Source organism: Neoarius graeffei, chromosome 8 (genome assembly GCF_027579695.1).
Source record: "Neoarius graeffei isolate fNeoGra1 chromosome 8, fNeoGra1.pri, whole genome shotgun sequence".
Classification (NCBI taxonomy): Eukaryota; Metazoa; Chordata; class Actinopteri; order Siluriformes; family Ariidae; genus Neoarius; species Neoarius graeffei.
This window is the reverse complement of record NC_083576.1, coordinates 20,556,813-20,578,017: the sequence shown is the minus strand read 5'-3', so window position 1 is coordinate 20,578,017 and position 21,205 is coordinate 20,556,813. Positions and strand designations below refer to the sequence as shown.

Here is a 21,205-nt window from a genome sequence, read left to right as displayed (position 1 = left end):
CACCAGTTAACCTAACCTGCATGTCTTTGGACTGTGGGGGAAACCGGAGCACCCGGAGGTGCAAACTCCACACAGAAAGGCCCTCGCCGGCCACGGGGGTCGAACCCGGACCTTCTTGCTGTGAGGCGACAGCGCTAACCACTACACCACCGTGACAGCTGGTCATGTTTTAGAGAAATTGGAAAAAGCAACGGATTTTATCCCATATCGAACAACATAAATGGTGTTATCACAATTACAGCAGCTAAGCCTTGGATATCAATGTAATGCATGCTGTTTAATTCCCACTAAAGGCAGCGGGTACTTATTAGTGGTGGTTAGAATTTAATACAAATAATCACTTAAATATAATTTGTAAGATTCCGATTGTTTATGCACTGGTGGGTCAGGATGATTTGTTTCTCGCTCGATAATGTTATCTGAATTCACCCAGTCCCTCACTTCTGCGGTTTAAAATAGTGCACTATATAGAGCGACGGCAGGAAAACAAGACAGTCCGAGTCCCCAAAGGATTTATCATTTTATTGGCAAAGATAAAATGATTTTTAAATGTTTCAATGCAGCAAACATTTTTTAACAACATAAAAAGAGGCCTGACTGTACAAGATTGTCCATACAAAGATAACTAATTACTAACTTTTTTTTTTAAACTGCACATATATTTTACACTTGATATATGCTACATAGCTTACATTGCAGCTATAAAAAGAACAATAAAACCATCATCTATCTTGTTTTATTTGGTTCAAAACATTTACTGGATGTAATGCCCAATTTAAAGGAACAGTCCACCGTACTTCCATAATGAAATATGCTCTTATCTGAATTGAGACGAGCTGCTCCGTACCTCTCCGAGCTTTGCGCGACCTCCCAGTCAGTCAGACGCGCTGTCACTCCTGTTAGCAATGTAGCTAGGCTCAGCATGGCCAATGGTATTTTTTGGGGCTGTAGTTAGATGTGACCAAACTCTTCCACGTTTTTCCTGTTTACATAGGTTTATATGACCAGTGACATGAAACAAGTTCAGTTACACAAATTGAAACGTAGCGATTTTCTATGCTATGGAAAGTCCGCACTATAATGACCGGCGTACTAACACCTTCTGCGCGCTTCGACAGCGCATTGATATCTGAGCTCCGTATCAATGCGCTGCCGAAGTGCACAGAAGGTGTTAGTACGCCTGTCATTATAGTGCGGACTTTCCATAGCATAGAAAATCTAAACAGGAAAAACGTGGAAGAGTTTGGTCGCATCTAACTACAGCCCCAAAAAATACCATTGGCCATGCTGAGCCTAGCTACATTGCTAACAGGAGTGACAGCACGTCTGACTGACTGGGAGGTCGCGCAAAGCTTGGAGAGGTACGGAGCAGCTCGTCTCAATTCAGATAAGAGCATATTTCATTATGGAAGTACGGTGGACTGTTCCTTTAAGGTCACAAAAATAAAGCTAGCAAATAAATTAATGGTACCTGTTAACTTTTACAGCTAGACAGGGTTTGCATTTTGAGTGATTCCGAACAAAACGTCATCCTAAATGTTTTTCACTACTCCTGTGGAATAAGTGCATTAATATCGATTCAAAACTCGGCAGTGTGTCCTGCACGTCCACGTTTGGGGAATTACAGGAAAAGCAGGGACGATGGGCTGGGATCGGTTTTCTCGCACCTCACAGCGTGGAAAGTTCTTTTGCGTTCATGTCCGATTTTAAAGCCCGAGCACCAAATACACACGAAGGGCTGCCATTACACGAGCAGTCAAAGGCATTTTACACAGTTTTCATATAGTGGTCAAGATAATTAGGAAAAAAAAAATAAATCCAAAAGGTAAACTAGTAAAAGGGCCACCTGAGAGAAAGGAATTTGTATCAATATCCCGTACCTGAACCTTTATAACGGAGATCATTAAAATAAAAAAAGGCACTTTTTTATCCATTACGCGGAGACACACTTAAATATCCAACTACATTTGCAAAAGACTGCAACATTCATGTACCAAAGATGAAAGTCCAACTGATATGTGAAATCTTACAAAATCTCATGCAGTCAGTTAGAAGTAAAGGGCTTATGAGCATCCACAAATCCAAATTTGGTATATGCAGAATTTAAAAAAAAAAAGGTTGTATACCTGCAAACGCCTACACTGACAGGCAATTTGTTTAGACTGCAGCAATACAAAAAGTTCTCACTGTAATCTGGTGCTAATCGGAAACGTTCCTCTTGGCCATATCCACAACTCCGTCTGTGAAAGAGCATTAAAGCTGACTGATCAAAGAGACGGTGCTTCACAAAGCTGAAAAGATGAAGCTCAGGGTTCACGATGCATTGTGAGAGACGGTACATTCACTTTTTTTTTTTTTTCTCCCCGTTTATCGTGTACGTTGTCCAGAACGGACCTGAAAACGTTTTTCTCTTTAGTTTTGTGTGAAACCGATCGCATCATCTTTATTTTTGTGTAGTCACGGTTAACTCGTGGAAGTATACTCTTGATATCCCGTCAGGAAAACGGTTTTGTATGAAGGAACCTGGCTCGTGTGTTTGTATGGGTTCGTATTCTCTAGAACAGCTTGGCCCGAGCGTCTGCTTTTGCTTGAGGTTGGTTGAAGTTCTGCAGATCCAAACGATGCGAAGAGAAACTGCCGCTGGTGAGGTCACTATTGAGGGATGAATGAAGCGCAGACCTTGAACAGGAGCCCTGCGGGACATCGGGAGGCTAACATTGGTAGTGGATGTGCTGGTGTTGGTGCACTTTTCCGTCCACGTGCGAGTGTGTGTGCGTGTGGATGTCTGTGAAGATCTTTGGGTAGACCTTGGGGCCGAGCAGGAGCTGCTGCTGCTGCTGTTGACTCAGGTACTCTTCGTAGCTCATGGAGCCCATGCAGTCCTTGTCGGCTCCTGGCAGTGGCCGCTCTCGAGGAGGCTGGCGGTGGCCGTTGGCTTGGGCAGACACGATGGCTCCTGAGGAACAGTGCTTTTTCGATTGGCAGAACCACAGGAGGATGGTGCCCAGGATGAAGACCACGCCAGCAGGGATGCCGATGATGACGGGCCAGGGGAGCCCAGGAGACGAGACGGCAGGAGCATGCGGGAAGTGGGGCTTGGTGTCTAAAACACAGAGAGGAGATAAAACCTTTCGATTTGAATCTAAATGATCCGTTTCCATTTTTAATGGTATCAACTTCTTTTAATCGATTTTAAAAATTCTCAAAGCTTTTTTTTACTTTACTGTGAGGATTAAAATGCACTAATCTCATCTGTTATCTTTCATTTCGGGCAACTCATACAGACCAGGCAGGACAGTGAGGAAGGCACTTCGGAAGCTGTAGCCCATAGTGTTGGCGCCCAGGCAGATGTACATGCCTGCGTCTTCTTCCTTGGCACGAGTGATGAGCAGCTTGTTGAGGTAGGAGCCGTCAGGCCGTGACCACACCTCTCCGGTGGGCAGCACTACGAAGCGGTGCTCTCCAACCTCGATGGTTGAGTTGTACTTGCTCTCATCGCCAGGCTCCACTCTCTTGAGCCACTGGATAACAGGTTTAACATCGCTGCGTACTTTGCACTGGAAAGACGTCGTACCGCCGTAGTCTACCGTAGTGTTTACGGGATGAGTGCCTGTCAGGATGGGCTTCGAGTTGGTGCGCTCTGTAGATATAATAAACAGGATCACTACATTTTTAAAAACAGTATTAGGTTGAATAAATAGTGCAGTAAAAGTTCGTCCATTAAAGGTGGAGAGATGCCACGTTTTGCAGAGGCAAGAGCAAATTTCACCTCCCCCTTGCTTGGGGCAGGGTTGTGTGGAAACGTGTGTTTGTAAAGTCAGCAGGCACAGCTGGGATTTAATCTAGAGCAGATGGTAAATGAGGTGGCTAGAATCTTTCTAGCTCTCTGAATTTACCACCAAAACGGTAATCTTGTCATAGCTCTGCACACTAAACCGGTCTAACCACTCAGTGGGAACAAGCTAGTAATAAAGCCTTACAACTCTCCGCGAATCAGCGGCCAAATCCCAGTAATCGCTCGGCATCCATTATTCAGCGTAAACCACGATATAACAATCCAAATTCATCACTCGTTTATCAAAAACTCCATTACACCACTTTATACTGAGCTCATTTTTATGTTCTCAATTTAAGTGACAGAAAACATCGATCTGTTGTGAACTCAACCAGGTCTTTAAAACTCCCTTTGTTTCAGAGCCAGACAAACAAATGAAAAGCAGATACTGCACATTAACCAGACACCTTTTCCCTGCCAGCTCTGTTAAACTGACACGTCATGTCCGACACATTCGGAGACAAACACAGAAGGGAGATGATGATGACGACTTACGGATGACTTCCACTTTGTAGGTGGCGTTGATTTCTCCGGCGCGGTTGGAGACATGGCAAGTGTATTTGCCGCTGTGCTCCGGCGTGAGGTTTTTCAAGCTCAGCGTCCATTTCTTCTTGCGGCTCTCGCCCACCTCCTCGGGCGTGAGCGGCCTGCTGTCCTTCAGCCACACGATATCGGGTCTAGGGTTTCCACTCGCCGTGCACTTCAGCCTCACTGAGCTGCCCACTGGCCGAGCGATTACCCGCTTTCTCATCTTAGCCGGCTGGGTGAAGCGGGGCCGCACTGTAACGAAAGAGAGCAGATTTCATGTCCTTTTTCGAAGTGCACGCATGTTAGAATAAATAATGGAACCTAATACATGATAGGGCTGCCTCTAGCAAACTGCTAATCCGCTCACTGAACTGACGCTGTAATATGAGGAATGTTAAAGTCGACGCTGCAAATTAACTACTTGACTATCAAAGCGCAATATACTATCCTTATAACGTGTTTTGAATACCATGCCCAGTGCCAATGCAGCCAAAAAAATAAATAAATCAACTTATCCCGAGTAAGTGTTTTTGCAGGGTTTAGAGACTTTCTGAAGGCACCATGTAATTTTTCACAACATTGATAATGTTACAATGAAAATATCTCGCACAAGAGCTGACGCGAAGCCCTTGTGGAGGCCAATATTATTGAGCGAAGCGCCACCACATGAGGGCAATTTGACAAAGCAAACAGCAGCTGCTCTGAAGTTTTAACAGGCCGTTTTTTTTTTTTTTTGCTGGCTGTTTATACTCACAGCAGAGTCCGAACAAACAGCAGGAAAGAACACACAATAGTGAACTCGGCCCGTCTCTCTACTGAGTGCAACAGTGCTCAGCGGGCGCTAACAGCTCAGACCTGATATCGAATCGGATGGTTGCTGTCAAAGGGGAATGGAATGCTTCCCCCCTTGCATGATACTTAAATAGCCTGCTCTTTGGCTTGTCAAATGCAATTGCCAAAGCAAAAACCTGAGTCTATAGTTGGAGAAGACTGTGATACCAGTGTAGGGTAGGACATGAGTGGCTGTGTCCTAAATGGCCAAGCAAGCTATTTAGAACTGCAAGGTTTGATTGAACGTGAAGCAATTGCATACCATTTCTATTTTTTAGTTGTTCTTTCTTAAATGATGTATATCTGCCTTATAATTGCTTGCATGGGAAAAGAGCCGCTTGTAGTTATAGCGAAATAAGAACTCGTAAAGAAAAAATAAACAAAATTTATGCTTGCTTGTTTCCACAAAACCACATTTTCTATTTTATTGAAAACTGATGCGCGACCTCAAGTCATGGCATACGACTCTGAGCTGCTTATGAAACTTTTTTTTGGCAAATAGAAAAGAATTCCTTCTTGATCTTGGGAGACAATTACAGCTAATAGGACTAAACGGAGTTCAAAGGGAGGGTCGGAAAGCTCTTGCACCTTACCCAGTTTTCCTGACGGGTCGGTGGAGAACTCGGCATCTCCCGCTGGTCTGGCACCGTCCTTCCCCGAGCTCGAGTCATCTGTGCAGAGAGAAGACGGTGTCTTTGAAGCTTGCATATCAAAGCGCGTCTCTGCATTTCAGTCATTCCTGTAAACGCCGCTGGTTCTGCCCTCGTGCCGATCTCGTCTTAAACAGAAATGTAAATCTGGCTCGAGATGAGTCGGAGAAGTGACAACCGTGATACAGGAGCTGACAGAAGCACTATGGCCGACTTGTGATTAATTTGCTTAACGGGTGCCAAACGAAACTGCAAGGCTCCATGTTAGCAAAAACGATCCAAGATTTATCGTTTCGCAAGATGGAGATTTATGCACCGGGACCGAGAAGCTTTTTGGAGAGACGCTGTATGATCTGGATTAAATGTTGCGTGCTGCTGTAGGAAAGAGAACTCTCTAGAAAAGACAGGAATTATTCGAGTCAACACAATGAAAACAGAACGCGTAAAGACTGTGATTAGTGTGCAGGCGACTCAAAGGCCTCGATTCTGTCGGGTACTAAGCTTCAAGAGGCAAGAGAGTGAAAAGCGCGAGTGGAAATTCAGGGCCTTTCTGCTCCGGTTACATCCCCCTCCTGCCAGCTCATCCATTCAACACATGACTGGCATTTTCAGAGCTGTCAGCTCTTTGAACCTGTCGGCAGGCTGGTTTGATCTGCGAGTGTACTCGGTTTAATGCTCCTGCAGGAGAGGCTCCAACCTGGGCAGAGAAAAGACTTGGCCCATTAGGCTTACAGCTTCATTATTGCTCTCCAAAACCTACTCTTCCCCTTTGCTGCGCCTCATCAGCACATAGCTCTTTTGTTCAGCTTTTTATACTCGTCGGAACAATTACGCAGAAATTTGACTTGGATCGATAACAGTAGTTTCCGGGCTTGGCCGCGGACCCGCTCGACGCTTGGAGCATGTATGTTTAGTATCATTCATAAAACTTCGCCTTAAGGCCAAAACAGCAGTTTGAGGCCTTGGGTCAGAACGTGTGCCAGTTTTCAAAGTTGCAATAACATATATATACACATTCTTGCAAAAGCTCATAACCGCTGCCTTGCTGGAACGGTGAAGCCCGGTCTCTGAGCAAAATCCCGGTTTGATTCACAGAAAGTCAGGAAAGCGGGCAGGTCTTCAGGTTTCTAAACAAACCTCGGTTTCCCTTTAATTAAGCACAATTGACACTCTGGTGAGCTACATTTCACACGTCCACCAGGCTGCAGTTCTTATCCGAGTGACGGCGCTGTTTGGATAACCTCTCCGTGTGTTTGCTTTTACATCTGCAGAAAAAAAAAAAAAGGCCTTGTTCTACGGGAAACCTGAGTACACTAAACCCTGTTTTTCTCCAAGATTATATCCGTCAGATGTTTTAAGGCTCAGGGGCCTTTAAGGTGCTGAGCTAAAAAGCTAGCGGCTAGTTAGCGAGAGCATAAATGAAGCCAACAAACTATATCCCTCTTGAATAATCAAACGTCCTGATTGGCTGTGTGGAGTTCTCAGAGCTAAAGGAAAAAAAAAGCTTAATATTTATGGTTCTTGCTACTTCCAGCAATCCAGTGGCGGTCACGTACCGGTATGATCCAAATTACTATAGAACAACGTCCCTGCGTCAACCTATAAGTAAAGATGTTCTGAATGCGGTATGCTAATTAGTCCGTCTTCGTATATGTCCTGGTCGAGTCAGCAACGATAAATGAGTGTTCTGAAGGCCGTATATTTTTCAATGAAAGACTCCGAAGGAACGTCAGCATGGTAGACTTGTGTTAGCTGTTAGTTTGGCTTTGATTTACTGAATTACAGCATGTAGCTTATGGAAACCATTACTGATTTTGGTGCTACACAGCCTCGTATTAACAGCCAGCTCCAAATGGTGAAAATTTATGAGCCGTGGTCACAGTGGAGACATTGCTACATTACAGACTACAGTCGTACTCCGAAATGAATAACAACTGACAAGTTGACAGATTAACTGCCTGTCACGCGTATTTATGTTCAACGAGACGAGTGGATCTTTAAAGCACGTTTTATTTGAGGCTTTAAAGAAACAGCGATACCAAAAAGAGCACAATATGATAAAGCAATAAAGTGAAGTAGCCTAAATATCACCTCGGTCCTTTTCTGAAGTCACTACACCTTTCATAATTCAGCTCACACAATACTGACAGGGTCACAACCTTATTCTCTTGAACTTGAAACATCTGTTGGACGGATACGTCATGCAGAGGAAAAAAATTTAAAGTACTAATCCAACTATATGCTCGGCTGGTGATTCTGAAAACCGCTATTTCCTTTTTAATATTCTCTGCGCTTTGACTTTAATTACTTGAGACTGAGTCCACAAATTAAGATACAAAATGTATAATGTAGCACCTGGGGACTTTCGAAAAGTTACAAAGAGCTATTGAAATCGTTCTCCAAGTTCCTACAAAGGCTCGGACTGTGACTTCTTCCATAACGTCACCTTCCTATTGACTCAGAGGCAGCATGATTAGCTACAGTCCTCCTCACTCTGGCACAATCCCTGACAGTCTGCCTCTATCCTTCCTATGCCGAGGAGCGCAAGACAGCTTTACTAAGGCCTTACTCCGGCAAATAAGGACTGACCTTGCATTAAGCATTTCCTTTCCTCTTTTAAGGATTACCGGGGCAGAGGGAGAAGATAATGACTGCAGTCTATGCAGTTTTCCGCCTCGGGCTTTTAGGAATCAAGATTGTATCTGGGGAATGGGGAAAGGTTTGGGATTTGTCTCTCAAAGGTATTACAGTACATAATCATCGGAGGGCACTGAAGAAAGAATAACAACAGGATATTTTTAGGTTTATGCAACCTCACTTCATAGCAAGACAAATTCAGAAATCCACCGTGACCTTGACTGGGATAAAGTGGTTACTGAAGATGACTGATTTGTTTTTTTTTAAGTCACATTTCCCTGAACAACATTTGTTTTTCTGAATTAAAGGCATTAAAAGCACAAAGTGTGCATTTCAGAAATGAACAAAGTGTTCTGTCTAAACCACTGGCGAATCAGAAACCGTTACAAATACCAAGGTCTGTTTGATTCAGCAGAGGACCAAAAATTTCTGACTGTAAAGACGCTGCATTGACTGGATATCCATTCTCCAGCTCAAAACGTCATCTGCAAGGTCATTTCAGGGGAGTTGGGAAGTCATGGACTGAGACAAAACAAGTACACCCAGTTGGCTTTGGAAACGCATATTCTTGTAATTACTCCGCAAGGAAGTAATGCTGTCTTTATGCATGGCATTGTTCGATGTGCAAGACTCATGTCTCATGCTGGTAGTGGTTTGATCACAGGCCAGAAGCCTGCGTTAGATGTTAGTCTATGCTGCTTTGCGTACAGGCATTTTGGACACCAACTGGTCCTTGTACAACAACGCAAGAGTGCTCGTTTCAGACCCATCCAGTATATAACATTTTTGCCAAAAGGAACATGGCGGAGAAGAAAAAGCTGCTTTTACATGGGCACTTGCACCGGAGCAAGTTGCCCTGGCGCAACTGCCCGTCTGAACACGATTTGTTATGGAGCAATTTGACACCAGTGGGCGCAACTTGTTCCACTTTACGATGTGGTAGATAGATAGATAGATAGATAGATAGATAGATAGATAGATAGATAGATAGATAGATAGATAGATAGATAGATAGATAGATAGATAGAAAAAGGAAATAGTCAGAAGGACAAGGAGAGAGAGGAAGTCGTCCGAAGGACGGAGATAGAGACAGGAAGTCGTCAGAAGGATGGAGATAGATAAAGATCGGAAGTCAGAAAGACAGGGAGACAGTGACAGGGAAACAGAGACAGGTAGTCAGAAAGTCAGGGAGACGGTGACAGGAAGAGAGACAGAGTCAGAAAGACAGGGAGATGGTGACAGAGACAGGAAGTCAAAGACAGAGATGGTGACAGGGACAGGGAGACAGGAAGTCAGAAAGACAGGGAGACAGTGTCAGGAAGGGAGACAGAGTCAGAAAGACAGGAAGACGGTGACAGAAAGGGAGACAGAGACAGGAAGTCAGAAAGGCAGGGAGACGGTGACAAGAAGTCAGGGAGACGGTGACAGGAAGTCAGGGAGACGGTGACAGGAAGTCAGAAAGACGGGGATGGTGATAGGAAGGGAGATAGAGTCAGAAAGACAGGGAGAGAGTGACAAAGGGAGACAGAGTCAGAAAGACAAGGAGACGGTGACAGAAAGGGAGACAGTGAGAGGGAGACAGAGACAGGAAGTCAGAAAGACAGGGAAACGGTGACAGAAAGTCAGGGAGACAGAGACAGGAAGTCAGAAAAACAGGGAGCCAGGGACAGGAAGTCAGAAAAACAGGGAGACAGAGACGGGAAGTCCTGGAGACGGGGAGACAGTGACAAAGTCAGAAAGACAGAGACAGAAAGACAGGGAGACAAAGACAGGGAGACGGTGACAAAGTCAGAAAGACAGGGAGACGGTGACAGGAAGTCGTCAGAAGGATGAAGATAGATAGATAGATAGATAGATAGATAGATAGATAGATAGATAGATAGATAGATAGATAGATAGATAGATAAGCTGCTTTTACACGGGCACTGGAACAAGTTGCCCTGGCGCAACTGCCTGTCTAAACACGATTTGTTCCGGAACAATGTGACACCGGTGGGCACAACTTGCTCCACTTTACAAAGTGGTGCAGCCTGTTCTGGAATATCTTGTTCCTGCTTACCATCTAAACACAATCGGTGGCAAGTAGGAGAGCGTACACATACGCGGTAGCGTTCATCCAGGTCATTTTCATCCGGACAAAACTACTTTTAATGAAAAAAAAAAATTATTCAGTGCTCAGTTCTTCTCGAGTGCTTTTCCTTGTCAAACTTCTCTGCCTTTAAACGATGGAGTCAAGCGATTCTCAAGCCAATCGCGGTGATAACTGGACTAAAGAAGTTCTCACCCTCATCCAGTTGTGAGGAGAGACAGATATGCAGTCGGATTTGGAGAAATTGGGCCGCAGTGAGCTGATTTACTGCCAAATCACAGAGCCTTTAAACAGAGAAACGAGCCGCGAGAGGACGATACAGCACGTCAAAAACAAGCTTCTGATCTCTGATTTGCAAATGCACACTTTTGTGTTTACCTGTCTCACCTCCGGTTTGCCACCAATCGAGAGTGAGCGCGTAAACATGAAGGAAAGTGGGCGCAACTTGTTCCTGCTGCCCGTCTAAAAGCAGCTTTAATGTAGTAACTAGTCCTTTCAGCAAACATCACTCAACACTTGTCTAAATACTAGACTGGGTAAAGATTTGCACAGTTCACTATGCTTTCTAACCCCAGCCTTAGCCAGCACGGTAATGGCCACTCAGATGCATTTTGTTCTCCTTGAAACCCTTCACAAGGTAATGTAGGACCCCATGCTGATGTTCTCACAGCAGTGTTTAAGAAAGCAACAACATATTCTCGCTAGAAGGCCGCGCTGTCTGAGGCCTCGGCGAAAATACACGGCAGGATCGAGTGTTAGTGAGACACGTAACAGACTGCCTTTTATGTTTATATCCGTCTTCAATCGATTCTTTTAACACCATGACATCCAGTTATCTTTCCCCTACCTAGAATATTCTCTTTTATATGCATCTATTATTACGGAATACAGGTTTTAACCGTGCAGTCAGCGAGCATGTGGAAATTGGGCAGTAAATGTCGACCCTGATATATTTTCGTGGTTTACACTCCACGAGTTAAGTATCATGTTCTGCACATATCTGCAGTAAAAGTTCTCGATTGGCTCGCTCTTTGCAAAGCTCAGCACGCAGCAGCAGTTGGAAAGCACATTTTCTTCATGCCTTTGTTCGGCGGCTGCTTTATATCGTGTTTGCACTTCGTTTTTACACAGCGGAATATTAAAGGAGGGAGATTTCTAAAGATGGGTATCGATGGGATACTGAACAGAAGTGAATAAGGACAAATTCCACAAGCCTGAATAGTTTAGGGAGGAGTGTTGTGTGCACTGTACAGCAGGTCCAGCTCGAATTCAAACGTTCATGCGTCTCTCCGTACTGGTAGATGGACTAATTGATTTAAATATCAGGTGCATCACAAACACATTTGGCATGAGACAGGAGGAGACTGGTGGTATTTTCTGGGCGCTGGACACTGCCCACCTGCTTTCGCTGACCCCCTCCTATTCACCCATTCGCCCCAGCTGCCTGCCTGTAACTCTAGCAAACATCAAGGACAGGACGGAGCTTTACCGAATTAACATATCTCGGATATTGATTGCACCATGCTCCCTTTGAAACGGACACCTCTGCCCCTGCAAACTCGACTCGTTCTGACCGAATTGTTTCGGAATTAAATGACGCCTTAAAAGGCGTCGGTTACTTGTCGAGAAAAATTCATTTAGTGAAGCTTAACCAAATGCTAAATTGCAGCCTGCGCACTTAATGAGCTTTAAAAAGCCATGGTGTAAAGAATACCAACGTTTCTTTAAGGAAGCACCGTTATCCTTCCAGTCTTCCAGTAGGGTACAAAGTAGAGGATAAAAAGTAAATCAAGTGGGCATTTTGTTGAAGTACCTTATGCTATACTTTGACAAACTGAACTACTGTGCAATGATTTATAATCACTGTTTAGAGAACCTTTCCTAAAAGATCATTTAGTCTAATTTCAGTTCTTGGCAAACACCAGATTGTGATTCATGGGTTATAGCCTCCAAACTATTGTCGAAGTCTGTAAGGAGTCTGAGCTACTCCAACATTTTAATCAACAATACAAACACAAGGCAAAAAAAAAAATTGATTTTGCGTATCGAGGTCATGCCAATGAAAACAGCTTTGCAGAGAAATCACGAGTGTATTGCTCCAGGACAAGTCTTATAAAGAAGTCTGAAGCTGGTAATACCCCATGCATTCCATCAACGCATATTTTCATCGGTGCTGTGCGGATGCACAACGTTCACGTTTGAAGATGACGGGAGGAGTTGAGAGAAAGAGAGCTGGTGCCAGTTCACCGCCAGCCACTTTCTGTCTGACAATCAGCAACACATGTCCAAAGACTTACTCGCACTCCTGAATCATGTGCCCCTATTCTCATATTGTACGGTTCTCAAAAGTTACACAGAGATTAAACAAAGTTCGAGGTTTATATACCACATCAAAGAACATCCTGGGAAAAGAAAAGTCAGCTACGTTGGTTCCACCACAGTGGTATATCTTAATCTTTCTCTTACAATGTATTACGGAGTTGTGTTGGTTATGGACTTAATGCAATCCCAAAATGTGTGGAAAAATATTTTCCGCCCAGCCACGACTAAACAATTCTCGCAGGCACAAAAACAGCAGGGTTCGTTTCCAAAGTTCAGACCTTGTATTATTCATCAGATTTACACTACCGTTCAAATGTTTGGGGTCACTTTGAAATTTCCTTATTTTTGAAAGAAAAGCACTGTTCTTTTCAATGAAGATCACTTTAAACTAATCAGAAATCCACTCTATACATTGCTAATGTGGTAAATGACTATATGTCTGGTTTTTGGTGCAATATCTCCATAGGTGTATAGAGGCCCATTTCCAGCAACTCTCACTCCAGTGTTCTAATGGTACAATGTGTTTGCTCATTCAGTGCGTTTACATGCACATCCAAATCGAGCTGCTGTCGGCAATCGAGCTAAGGGTCCCAGCAGGGGTGCCAGAGAAATCCAATCCTACATGCACACAAGTTAATCGAGCTATTGTGTGAGGTACATTGTGCACCCGAGCCACAGGTGGTGCTACACGCCCCATCGTGTTGGTACACTTCCGGTTGTCGTCATGAAGAAGAGCTATTCAAGAGTTATCAGCAGTGTTGCCAGATACTGCTGACGTTTTCCAGCCCAAAACATGTTCAAATCCGCCAAAATGCACTTAAAACTGCCCAATCTGGCAACACTGGCGCCAGTTCCGTGCTCAAGCTGTTAGGCTTGCTCTAACAGACTGTATGGCTACAAACTGTCCTGCGCAGACCACTGTTTTGTAAGACAACTATTTTGCACAAATAAATTGTATATTCTTCTAAAGTCCATTTTTTGCTTACAAAAAATTTTTTTTTTTTGCTTACAATTTAACTTGTGTCTTAATAAACACACAAAGTTCAATTGTTTTTGTTTTTATTGACATTCTTCAGATGTTGGACATATATACACACACACACACATATATATATATATATATATATATATATATATATATATATATATATATATATACAATGACTTGTTTATGTACACAATTCACAGCTATGCAACAGCTGTACAGATGTATTTGGTGATACAGTAATGATTCGTTGTCATGCCGACCGAGGCTGTTGTGTTTCCCGCTTGTGGTCTCGTCACTCCCGGAAGGGGCAGTGCTGAAGTAAGTAGCTCGACTACGTAGCTCAATAGGGTTTACATGCACTAAGTAGCTTGGCTACAATCGCATAATCTAGGTCGTGTAGCTCGATTACGAGAAATCAAATTCGGTTCGACTTCAGCCTAGCTAAGGTGTTTCCATCCCATTTAGAACTTCGATTTTCTCTATGTGCATGTAAACGCGCTGATTGCCTCAGAAGGCTAATGGATGATTAGAAAACCCTTGTACAATCATGTTAGCACAGCTGAAAACAGTTTAGCTCTTTAGAGAAGCTATAAAACTGACCTTCCTTTGAGCAGATTGAGTTTCTGGAGCATCACATTTGTGGGGTCGATTAAATGCTCAAAATGGCCAGAAAAATGTCTCGACTATATTTTCTATTCATTTTACAACTTATGGTGGTAAATAAAAGTGTGACTTTTCATGGAAAACACAAAATTGTCTGGGTGACCCCAAACTTTTGAACGGTAGTGTATATAAGGTTAAAATGTGTAATTACGATTGGCCCGAATCAAAATAAAACATTTATTATAAAAGTCAAACAATTTGGTACAAAAGGAAAAAAAAAATTGCAGTAAACACTGCCAAAGAAGCTTCAGGGTCTCAGTCGATACTGGTTCAGCCTTGAGCTCGGTATAATGTGCAAGCTGATAAATGTTGTTTATTAAGAGCAAAACCATAACCAGTTATAGCCGTGTTAATTGAAAGGCAATAATGCACAACGAGCTAGAGACTGTGACTAAAGTCACAGGAATTTGCGCTAGCTGTTACAAACCGGGATGTCTGGTCGCTGTACCCTATAGATCCGGAATGGTAAGAGATAGAGAATGATGGTTAATGAGGAAACATTGCGGCCTGCTGCCCTGAACAAAATAAAACAAGAAGACAGCGTCATCTATATCCCCTGCCCTATATACCAAGTTTCAAGATGATATTTGTCACATTTTTCAAGTTCTGCTGCAGGAAACCAACCCTACCTCTTTACACTGACCTCAGCAGCCCATGGCATAAACCCACCGGACCTTTGGTCAAGTTCCTCACCCATACCAAACCATCTGCTCATATCACCCCCATTCTTTCTCAGCTTCACTGGCTACCTCTTCTGTCCAGAACTAAATATAAAATCATACTACTCACTTTCAAAGCTCTCCATCACCTTGCTCCTTCTTACATCTGTGATCTCCTGACCCCTTGTACTCCATCCCACTCTCTCAGATCCTCTAGCTATACAGTGCCTTGCAAAAGTATTCATACCCCTTGAACAACTTCACATTTTTCCACCTTACAACCACGAACTTAAAAGTTTTTTTATTGAGATTTTATGTGATAGACCAACACAGAGTAGCACATAATTGTGAAGTGAAACGAAAATTATAAATGGTCTTCAAATTTTTATACAAATAAAAATCTGAAAAATGTGGTGAGCATTAGTATTCAGCCCCCCTGCGTCAATACTTTGTAGAGCCACCTTTTGCTGCAATTACTGTACAGCTGCAAGTCTTTTGTGGTACGTCTCTACCAGCTTTGCACAGCTAGACACTGAAATTTTTGCCCATTCTTCTTTGCAAAATAGCTCAAGCTCAGCCAGATTGGATGGAGAGCGTCTGTGAACAGCAATTTTCAAGTCTTGCCACAGATGCTCAATGGGATTTAGGTCTGGACTTTGACTGGGCCATTCTAACACATGAATATTCTTTGATCTAAACCATTCCATTGTAGCTCTGGCTGTATGTTTAGGGTCGTTGTCTTGCTGGAAGGTGAATCTCCTTCCCAGTCTCAAGTCTTTTGCAGCCTCCAACAGGTTTTCTTCCAGGACTGCCCTGTATTTAGCTCCATCCATCTTCCCATCAACTCTGACCAGCTTCCCTGTCCCTGCTGAAGAAAAGCATCCCCGTAGCATGATGCTGCCACCACCATGTTTCACAGTGGGGATGGCGTGTGCAGGGTGATGAGCAGCGTTAGTTTTCCCCACACATAGCGCTTTGCATTTAGGCCAAAAAGTTCAACTTTGGTCTCATCTGACGAAAGCACCTTCTTCCACATGTTTGCTGTGTCCCCTACATGGCTTCTTATGCCTGTCTTTCAACAATGGCTTTCTTCTTGCCACTCTTCCAAAAAGGCCAGATTTGTGGAGTATACGACTTATAGTTGTCCTGTGCACAGATTCTCCCACCTGAGCTGTGGATTTCTGCAGCTCTTCCAGAGTGATCATGGACCTCTTGGCTGCTTCTCTGACCAGTGCTCTCCTTGCTCGCTCTGTCAGTTTCGGTGGACGGCCATGTCTTGGTAGGTTTGCAGTTGTGCCATACTTTTTCCATTTTTGAATGATGGATTGAACAGCGCTTCTTGAGATGTTCAGAGCTTGGGATATTTTTTTATAACCTAACCCTGCTTTAAACTTCTCCAGAAATTTATCCCTGACCTGTCTGGTGAGTTCTTTGGTCTTCATGATGCTGTTTGTTCTTCAGTGTTCTCTAACAAACCACTGAGGCCTTCACAGAACAAGTGTATTTATGCTGAGAGTAAATTACACACAGTAGGACTCTATTAACTAATTAGATGACTTCTGAAGGCAATTGATTGCACTGGATTGCATTTAGAGGTATCAGAGGACGGGGGCTGAATACTAATGCACACCACATTTTTCAGATTTTTATTTGTTTAAAATTTTGAAGCCCATTTATCATTTTCGTTTCACTTCACAATTATGTGCTACTCTGTGTTGGTCTATCACATAAAATCTCAATAAAAAAAACTTAAGTTTGTGGTTGTAAGGTGGAAAAATGTGAAAATTTCAAGGGGCATAAACACTTTTTTTTTTTTCAAGGCACTGTAATCTCCTTGCTGTTCCTCGCACTAGACTCTCTACCCTGGGTGGCAGGTCCTTCAGTGCCATGGCCCCCAAACTCTGTAATTCCCTTCCTCAACCCCTCCGTGACTGCTCTTCTCTTCCTTTCTTTAAATCTCATCTCAAAACCTTTCTGTTTCATGAACATTTCTCCACCAGTGCATAAGCTCACCACTCTTTAGCAACTCTTTGTGTGTTTTCTCTGACCTATGTAAAGCGACCTTGAGTTTGAGAAAGGCGCTATATAAGTGTAACTTATTATTACGGCAAGTTCTGCTCTGGAAACAAAACCTAAACCTAAGACCAAGTCTGAAATTGTTTCCATGGAAACATGAAAAAATAAAATTTCTCAAATTTCTTAGGATGAAAAGGCACATCTACATCACCTTGTTAACATGTATACCAAGTTTCATATCCGTATCATGAATAGTTTTGGCATGGTAGCCGCAGGGTCTTAAAAGTCTTAAATTTAATATTCCAAAATTAAGGCCTTAAAAAGTCTTAAATTGCTTTGCCCAAGTCTTAATTTTTTAAACAAAGGTCTTAAATTTACTCATACTATTCTATCAGGGTCTCCGCGGATCCTTAAAAAGTCTTAAAAAGTCTTATTTTTAATATGTGTTTTTTAAGGTCTTAAAAAGCATTATATTTCGCTATTTTTTGAGCTATGGTATTAAATTTCACATGGGAGGTATTAAATTTCATCCGGGTAGCCTACGGTAAATGAAAAAAAAAAAACATGTGTCTGGATTTTTTTTCCGCGCTAACGTTATTTATTCAACCAGCGTCGTTTGTTATCAAGATGCTGAACAAGTAGCACAAGAGCCGTTGTGTGTCTAGCACTAGTTCTAATAGCGCAGGAACCACGCCACAGGGGGCAGTGTGTTCTTTTATCCATGTAGTAGAACCATTGAGAGTAGAGCAGACGAGGAAGAAGTGGTTGAACTTGAACATGAGCGGAGATGGGGAAGTGTAAGTTTAGTAACAAGTGGCTTGAGGAGCCAAAATACAAAAGTTGGCTAACAACGGCAACTTCAGAATATGAAGCGAGATGTAAGGTATGTCGGAAAGACATCAAGTTAACAACAATGGGCTGTAAAGCCCTTGACGCTCACTCGAAAGGGGAAAAGCATATGCACTATGCTGCTAGTCGGGCAACAACAGTCCCCATGCCAATGTTCGCCTCTACGGTCACAAAAAGTGCAACGCCAGCTTTAGCGTCTCCGGCAGCGCTCGAAACTAACGGTGTCCCGACGTCCCGGGGACCATAAAAAATGTCATCGGGACACAAAATTATCATATCTGGGACAATCCCGGGACAATGGAAAAAAATAGATCTAGAAAAAAAGTTCTACATTAATATTATTTACAAAGCCGTAACACATACGTAGACATTCACCTAATTTGTCAATTTTAATTTTAAAACGTTAACAGCGAAAAATACATAGTAGCTACACTTTCGATGCACCTGCATCCGTAGGCTACAGAGCAGCGCATTCTGTTCTAGAATCTTCGGCCGGAGTCCGCATTATATGGACTTGGAATGGAATTGCTACCGCACACGCTGCGCCGACTCTTGCCAGAACAAAAATGCTGAAGTGGTTGAAGCGGACCGACCGCGGGGAAGAAACTGAAAGCCCAGACATAACGTCTCCGGGACCTTCAGGATCCAAAGTGTCATCGCCTGGTCTGCAGGCAACGCGAGCAACTGAATGAACTTAATGAACACTGTTAGACACGTTATAAAATACAACAGGAATGATGTGGCTGGATAACGGAAAAAATGGATAAAATGGATAACGGTAATGGATAACGGAAAGTTCATAAAAATGGATAACGGTAATGGTGAAAATGATAAGTTGGCCTTATAAGTGCCAACAGATATTCAAGGTATAAGTAGATGAAATGAACATAAAAGGGGTCTTATTTTCAACTAAAGTGTACTGCAGATGTAGGGAGTTGAAACATTTTCTGAATGAGCTAGTTGGCCCCTTTAAATAAACGGGTATTTATTCATACAATGAGATTGCCAAAGTTTAATAAACTGAAAATGCAATAACTGTAATTTTGAAGTAGATGATGTATAGGACATGTGTCGCTTGTGTCTTGTGACTTATTGTAAAAATGATATAAAGGGTTCAAAATCGCATAGTTACAAATATAATAGTAACTTCATATGATAATATTAACCACTGGTTATTTCAGAGAGGAAAAAAATGGGGACACTATTGCTTCCATTCGGGACAATACAACACAGAATTCGGGACCACTGGGGGACACAAAGAAAAAAAGTTAATTTCGAGCCCTGGTCTCCGGGTCCCAGCACAAGTGCTTTCGCGGCATTCGCCCCAACCGCTACGCTGAAGGCAGAAATACTGTGGGTTCTGCAGAAGATGCACTTATTTATTTAAAAAAAATGCTTTGAACTTAACCTAGAGTGTGCTTTTTTTTTTTACTGTACGTATTTGTTCCGCGGTAGTAGTCTTATTTTTTATACTCAGTGGTCTTAAAATGGTCTTAAAAAGTATTATTTTTGCTGGTCAGAAATGTGCAGAGACCCTGACTGTGAAAACGTGGGTTTTGAGTAACATCAGTGAATTTCTTGGAGTATGCGCAAAGAAAGAAACAATTACATTTTCGCGCCGGCGCAATCGTCGGAGTCCATGGTGGAGAAGAGACTCCGCGAATCGCACCATGGGGAAGTGTCGTTTTAATCAGCAGTGGCTTTCAGATGAAAGATATCGTCAGCAAGGCCGGATTAACTATATGGGCCTGCGGCACAGTGCCCAGGGGCACTAACCACTCACAGCCAGTGGGGGGGCACCACATGACAGAAACTTTAAAAATATTTTTCGTGAATGTTTGTACACTTAAACTGGTAATACACTTGACATTGTTAAATAGTCATATGAACACTAATTTCATAAGAACAACAATAATCATAATTCTGATTTCTGAGCAAGAGTGGCCTATGTGACCATTAACCCCCCTTTCCTCAACCTGTCAGTTCAGCCAGTCCACCTACGGTGAAATGTATCAATTTTTTAAAAACCGCGGTAAAAATGAAAAATGGACAGACATTGGTTGTGCGAAGAGAAAATAAAAAAAAAAGACTCCAGGCGTGTAGCTGCAATCAAAAATGTTCCAGTGTTAGATCGTTTTTTTTAATAAAAACATCGACAACTGCTGTCACTACCAGCGCTGAAGCCAAAGCTACTGAAATCAGCGATGCTAGTGAGGGACATGGCCCAGCTAGCACTAGCCGGGGAGATGCTACAACCACAGCCAGTGTTAACCGAGGGGTCGGCGACGACAAGGATCCCCTTGAGGAAAATGGATGAATTGAGACATTTTAATATGGATAGAATAGAGTATGGATGCTTTGAAGGTTTTTATTGAGACATACAAATATATGCTGCTCATTTTTGAATAAGATTTCAATATGCCTACATGCATATCGTTGGTTGTTTTCAGTGAATTTGATGGGCTGATGTAGCCTACTTAATAAATTTTCAATGAGGAAGAATGACCTTGTTTATGTGTACTATTGTTTATGTATATGCTACTAAACACAAGGAGTAAACACAAAACTAGAGACAATTCCCCTGTGTGAAATGGTGAGAGTGCTGCAGGGCGCGTATCGCAGGCTATGAGGCTCCGATGCTCTGAGCCTGTGTGTGTGTGTGTGTGTGTGTGTGTGTGTGTGAGAGAGAGAGAGAGAGAGAGAGAGAGCAGCCCCGCCCCTCTCTGCTCCCTGAGTGCAGCTCGTCGCCTTGGTAACGGTGCTCAGGTGCAGGGAAGAGACACAATATGACAAGCAAAGAGCGCTTTTTCTCAGAGTTCCCTCTCCTCGAACAACGGTGATTTACACGGAAACGGAAGAAGCTATTCACAACATTCTTTCACATTGAGTGCTACAAGGCTCTCATGAACACATCTGATGTAATTTTTTGTCTCTAGTGTAAAAAATGTGGACAATAGAGCGAGTTAAAAACAAGTGATTTTGTAGTAAAAGCGCGGTCAGGATTTGAATGGGAGTCTATGGGGCAGCGCGGCTGTCCTCTCCTTACTTTCAGGCTGCTCATTCAAAAACTGTAAATCCTGTCGCTCAGGTAGACACATTGTGTGACTCAAGACAAGTGTGACTCCCACTTTTGAGAAA

At 43.0% G+C, this 21,205-nt stretch overlaps 1 protein-coding gene across 1 annotated transcript in view; it reads right to left on the bottom strand.

Annotated features, from left to right (window-relative positions):
- Nucleotides 1-1,412: 1,412 nt before the first annotated feature.
- Nucleotides 1,413-21,205, bottom strand: part of fgfrl1a (fibroblast growth factor receptor like 1a) — an 85,857-nt gene continuing 66,064 nt past the window's right edge. The window contains exons 4-7 of the mRNA XM_060927395.1: nt 5,788-5,865; nt 4,331-4,615; nt 3,287-3,640; nt 1,413-3,103 (exon numbers count right to left, since the gene is read on the bottom strand). Of these exons, the coding sequence (XP_060783378.1) occupies nt 2,712-3,103; nt 3,287-3,640; nt 4,331-4,615; nt 5,788-5,865 (1,109 nt within the window). The 3' untranslated portion in view covers nt 1,413-2,711. The remainder of the gene's footprint in view (nt 3,104-3,286; nt 3,641-4,330; nt 4,616-5,787; nt 5,866-21,205) is intronic.